The sequence below is a fragment of the Emys orbicularis genome, chromosome 6 (genome assembly GCF_028017835.1).
Source record: "Emys orbicularis isolate rEmyOrb1 chromosome 6, rEmyOrb1.hap1, whole genome shotgun sequence".
Taxonomy (NCBI): Eukaryota; Metazoa; Chordata; order Testudines; family Emydidae; genus Emys; species Emys orbicularis.
In genome coordinates, this window is record NC_088688.1 from 119,013,514 (window position 1) to 119,019,513 (window position 6,000).

Consider the following 6,000-nt stretch of genomic DNA (forward strand, 5'->3'; position numbering starts at 1 on the left):
TGCATGGATCACAGTACATGACTGGGGCCTAAATATGCATCTCAGTGATCCTATGTCACAAGCTGCTCAGCTTTTACACTTGTCATTACAATGGCATCATGTTAATCCCCCTATTTTGCCTTATTATACACCGTTACATTTGTAGAAGTCTCTGTAAGTGTGCTGATATAGCTACAGTAGGAAAATTCTGGCCTCATTGAAGTCAATCAGAAATTTGTCATTGACTTCAACAGTCACAGGCCATACTGTAGTTAATGTGTGTGTTGTACATTAAACATTAGTAGTAGTATTATTATTCCTATTGAGACCTACAGGCCACAACCAAGTTGGGTCCCAGTGTGCTAGACACTGAATAAACATATCCCGGCCGCAGTGATCTCAGAATGTAAAAGGTAAGACATAACAGTGGGATGAAACAAGCAGGCTGGGTTGAGGATGGGAAAGATGAATAACAACTATAATAGCATGTGCACCACCCAATTGTTCAGCAGCAGTGATTATTATTATTAAAACAAATTATTATTTGTAATACCATAGTATGTTTGAGCCCCAGTCATGGACCAACCCCCATTGTGATAGGCACTGTACAAATACAGAACAAAAAGGTAGTCCCTGCTCCAGAGAACTTACAATATAAATACAAGACAAGAAACAACAGATGGACACAGAGAGCACAAAGGGGGAGTACAAGTAAACAATGAGACAATATTGGTCAACAAGATCGGCAGTGGTCTCAGTACACCAGTGGCCTACCCATTCCCAGGAGCTTAATCCATTGACACCTTGTCTACACACAAGCCTGCACCAGGAGGTGGTACCTGTGAGAAAGGATTCCGTTTTGCACAGCATAGTGGTAAAAGTGATCTGAAGCAAAGACTGCATACGTTACATTGAAGAACTCCCCACTCACAGCCTTTTCTGGAGGTCTCTGGACCCAGGCCATCTCAAGACCTAGAAATAACACACAGTTATGGGTCAACATGTTTGGTTTAACCTACTACAACTATGTGCAACTGGACAAATAGTTCTGGAGCAGAAATCCAATTGAAATGTAAATGTTTTCACAAATATTCTTCCTGTCATTACTGCTGGCCAAAGGACTTCCCCATGTATAGTATACAGGTAGTTCCAAAATAACATCTATTGGAGAAGAAGTGTTTTTAGATTTTATTCCCCTACAGTGTGCAAGCTAACTAATCAGAGCACTTGGAAACTTAGGACCAAACCCTACTCACTTTGCTCAGGTGGGCCTGATCCTCTTCTGACTTGTATCGATTTCACTCCAGTGTAACTCAGTTGACTTCAGTGCAGTTATTCCTGATTTACACTGTTTTCCTGCTAGTAACAGTTAAGAACATAAGAACGGCCATACTGGGTCAGATCAAAGATCCATCGAGCCCAGTATCCTGTCTTCCGACAGTGGCCAATGCCAGGTGCCCATCCCCTGTCGCCCATTCCCAGCTTCTGGCAAACAGAGGCTAGAGAAACCATCCCTGCCCATCCTGGCTGATAGCCATTGATGGACCTATCCTTCATGAATTTATCTAGTTCTTTTTTGAACCCTGTTATAGTCTTGGCCATCACAACATCCTCTGGCAATCAATTCCACAGGCTGACTGTGTGTTGTGTGAAAAAATACTTTCTTTTGTTTGTTTTAAACCTGCTGCCCTTTAGTTTCATTTGGTGACCCCTAGTTCTTGTGTTATGAGAAGGAGTAAATAACACTTCCTTATTTACTTTCTCCACACCAGTCATGATTTTATAGACCTCTATCCTATCTCCCCTTAGTCTCTTTTCCAAGCTGAAAAATCCCAGTTTTATTAATCTCTTGGCTCTGTCAAGCCATAAATACAGCCCTTCTTTCTCAGAGGGTATATTACTGAACAAAGTAGTAGGAATCATTAGTACACACAGAGCCAATTCCTGAAAACCCTTACTCACATGAATAGTCCTTACTTAAGCAAGTAATCTTCTTAAACAGGACTACTCATGTGAGTAAGGGTTACTATTCTGTAGTGATTTCCTTTTCCTTATAATTAGATGTGATTAGAACTTATTACACTGGAGTTTTCCTTTATCACAATATTCTTCACTTGCATACCGCTTGGTGATCTAAACGATTTGTTTCTGCATATAGTTCCCTTTTCAGATATAAAAGGGTTAACTATAAAAGAAACAATCCTTTTGGGTCAACAGCATTAGAGGAACAATCATAACAAATCATTAATAATGAATATAATAGAAGAGACAAAAGAAAGCTCACTTTATATATTATTCTAGCCAGATTTTCACAAATTATTAAAAGGTAAAATAATTGTTTAGGTTGAGAGTATTTCATGGCAGCTAGGTGAGAGGTCAAAATAAATTTCTTAGAGCAAAAGGCTTTTTTTCCTTGAAAAGGATTCACAACAGCAGCAAATCCCTTTATTTAATTCTATTCACACATAGATACATATGCACACCAAAGAACTAGTGTTTAATAAGAGCCATAATATGTGTCTCTAGCTCAGTTTTCATCTGCGTCTAGACAGTGGTTCTCAAACTTTTGTACGGTGAGCCCTTTAACACAACAAGCCTCTGAGTGCAACCCCCCTTATAAATGTAAATATATATATATATATATATATTTAACACCATTATAAATGCTGGATGCAAAGCTGGGTTTGGGGTGGAGGCTGACAGCTCGCGACCCCCCCACAATAACCTCGTGACCCCCTGAGGGGTCCCGACCCCCAGTTTGAGAACCCCTGATATAGGAGCTGGTAAAGGTATTTTACATAAACTGTACAAAGCTTAAAGATCATTCTAAAATTGGTTACAAAGGGCACATATTAGTGTAATCGCATTATTCATCAGGGTTGGGGAAAACAAAACTCTAGCAACCCTCCCCTCCCCTTCCTTCTCTTTGTTTCCTATTGCATTCATTTTGCATTTTGGTTCACTGGTAACTTTGTTTCAAGAAAGTCAATTGCATTAGCAAAGAAGCTGTTTTAATCGTGGATAACAGAGATGCTAAATATGCCAGGGTAGAGAATGTCCAGTTTATAGTCAATATTCTTTGAACTTCACCATTTAATCTGAACTTTGAGGCAATGTTAACACTATTATGTTACATTCTGAGCCTGAGCCTACAGTCTGTACACAGACTTCAGTGGGAGTTTTACCAGTTTATAGCTTGTAGGATTGGGTCCTGTTATTTCTCTTTGCAGCAGTACGTCAAAAGTTGTTGCATTTCATCCTAACCTTTTCCAGCATTTATATAACTGTTTATTTGCATTAATTATTTAGCTTCTTATTTCTGATTACTCCTAAACTCTTTAAAAAAAACACTTTGAGTTTCAAATATCAAACAAGTAGCCTTTACATTTCTGATTCTTTTGCACTAGAAACTCATCTTTCAAAGTATTATACGTAGGTGTATAAAGATCTGAGATTCGTTATTTGTTTCTATTGAATAGAAGTTGGGGGCGGGGAAATCAAAGCATGAAAATACATATGGAGAGGCTCCACTTTTTGGTTTAGTGTTTAAATTAATCCCATCCAATCTGGAACTGGCACGGTATAATTGAACCAAGTACTGAATACAATCTGGCTGCAATGCAGGGCTGTTTGTTTGCTTTGTTTTGTTTAGGCTGCTTTAGTTTTTTCTAATGTCAAACAAAATTCCTTGCTTGAAGACAATGATTTCCTTCTTTTTAAATCATCCTAATTATGTTCCCTTTGGAACAGTTATGCTCCAGACAAATATTTATTCTGAAGTGTATGTGTGCTGGCCACTTTCCTTGACTTAATTCATCTGGAAAGAGACGTTGCTGCTGACTGAAATATTTTCCACTAGGTTTGAGACCTGAGATGTATTAGGAATTATTCTGATTACTTAAATTTTCACGTTCTCATCCATTTTCCTAGCAGGCAGAGATGATCTTCCCTGAGCAACTGTGGGACCCACTCACCTCCACAGTCCAGCATGTTATACTCATCTGGTTTTTCCAGGGGCCAGCAATCATAGTCGCTGTTATCCAGGTCGTGCCACCCGTCCACTAATATCACCTGCCATGGAAAAAACATACCAAATAATCCCATAAAACAGAGGAATTTTTGTCTACAAAATCTGTTCTCTTAATATAAAAAGTCTCTCCAACTTTCTGGAACAAAGATCACAGCCAGGAACATTCTAAATGCTCAGAAACTAGATTACAGGTTCATTATATTCCCACATGCCCCCCCTCCCCACCCCCGAAATTATTTCTAAAACAATAAGAGAAACTCAGCTAATCCAGTTGTGCTTTGGGTTTAAACAGAGCTCAGCGTGTGTGCTTTTTAAATGTCACACTCCAGCCAAATCTTCTCTTCCTTTTCTTTTTAATTTTAAATAATTTGTATATAAAATACCCTTAAGAAAATAAATATAAACAGGTTTTATAACATATAAAAGTTATACTGAATATTTTTTAGAATCTATTTTTTCTTAGTAGTATTTTATTAATGCATACTATGTTCTATTAATAAAAGTAGAATATATTAATCAGAACTGATGGGACTCAAAGTATATAGCAGAAAAACAGCAGGATATATTATGAGATATATTTCACTTTATATACTAGAATAGAATAGAGTAATATAGTCTGTGGTTTTTCTTGGTATTAGTAAAAGAATATGATAGAACATGTTCTTCTAATGTATTCTGCTATTCTATATATTGGAAGAATAGAATAAAATACAATATGATATATTCTTCTCAGGTATTCTATTATATTCTGCATATTAGTAAAACAGTAAATAGAATAGAATATAGTCTTCAAATGTATTCTCTAATTATTGTTCCATACATTTAGTAGAATAGAATGCAACATATTCTCCTAATTATTTTCCTATCTATTAGCAGAATAGAATATTTTCTTCTAATAGATTCTGCCATTAGTCTTCTGCATAGGAGTGGAAGAGAGTAGAACCAATTATTTCTATCTATATTAGTGAAATAGAATATATTAGGAACAATCCGTAATTAAGAAGTATTAATAGCAACCACTGCAATAAAATATTATTAATTTCTTGACTATGCACTATATAGGAGCAGGATCTATGCAGTTTACCTACCAGTAAACTGAGGAGGCTTCGGAGCCCAGGGGCAGGTGGTTTGGCAGCTCCCATGGTCCCAAATAGGCATCAAGCCCAGTTAGCTTCAGGGCTGCTGCTGTTGCAGCTCCGCTGGGTTCTTCCCTCCCTACAGGTTTCCAGCCAGCCAGGGGTTTATCACTGCTCTAGCTGCTGCAGTTATTTGTCTTCCCTCCTTTCCCCTTCCCTTTGTGGAGTGGGAATCTCCCCCCTATCCCTAGCAAAGCACCTGTGAGGAGGCAGCAGATTGTCATCTCAGCCACAGAGCAGCTCCCCTCCAAATGCCCAGGCGCTGAGGGAAGGGTTTTCCCTCCCCTCAGCACCCGGAAGGCACAGGAGTGTGAGGACTTTAGACCCTCGCCCATGTTGCTTCTGACCCTCAGGTCTTCTCTGTTCCTTGTTGGGAAATTTCCCTGGACGGCAGATAAGACAGTTGCAGAAAAATACAAGCTGGGTCTGGGGTAAGATGGATTCATAGATGATTCTAAGCACAGAAGGGACCAATCTGATCTAGTCTGACCTCCTGCATAACCCCAGTCATAGAATTCCACCCAGTTACCCCTGCATTCAGCCCGATAACTTGTGTTTGATTGCTAACACACTGCCTCTGCACATGCAGTATGCTATCTATTGGTTTGGTAGGACTAGGGCTATATTAAAGCTCACTTCTGCTGCACTCAGTTTCATTCTGTGTTTCACTTTAAATTCTGATTGCAAGCCCAATAGCTCAGAATGAAATGTGGTCATCTACGTGTTGGAAATTCTTAAGAGAAAGTTTGTGTGGGCAATCTCAGAATTCAAATTCATACTTGACGGTGAAAAGAAAAAAGGGCCTTGAGAGAAATCTCAACAACATACTTCACACATAGTTCTATTTATCTTTAA

The 6,000-nt window shown here is 38.6% G+C and overlaps 1 protein-coding gene across 1 annotated transcript in view; it reads right to left on the minus strand.

The window, feature by feature from the left end:
- The window catches only part of LOC135879892 (atrial natriuretic peptide receptor 2-like), a 37,872-nt gene extending 32,721 nt beyond the window's left edge, over positions 1-5,151 (minus strand). The window contains exons 1-3 of the mRNA XM_065405923.1: positions 5,098-5,151; positions 3,954-4,050; positions 819-951 (exon numbers count right to left, since the gene is read on the minus strand). Coding sequence (XP_065261995.1) covers positions 819-951; positions 3,954-4,050; positions 5,098-5,151 — 284 coding nt within the window. The remainder of the gene's footprint in view (positions 1-818; positions 952-3,953; positions 4,051-5,097) is intronic.
- Positions 5,152-6,000: the final 849 nt, after the last annotated feature.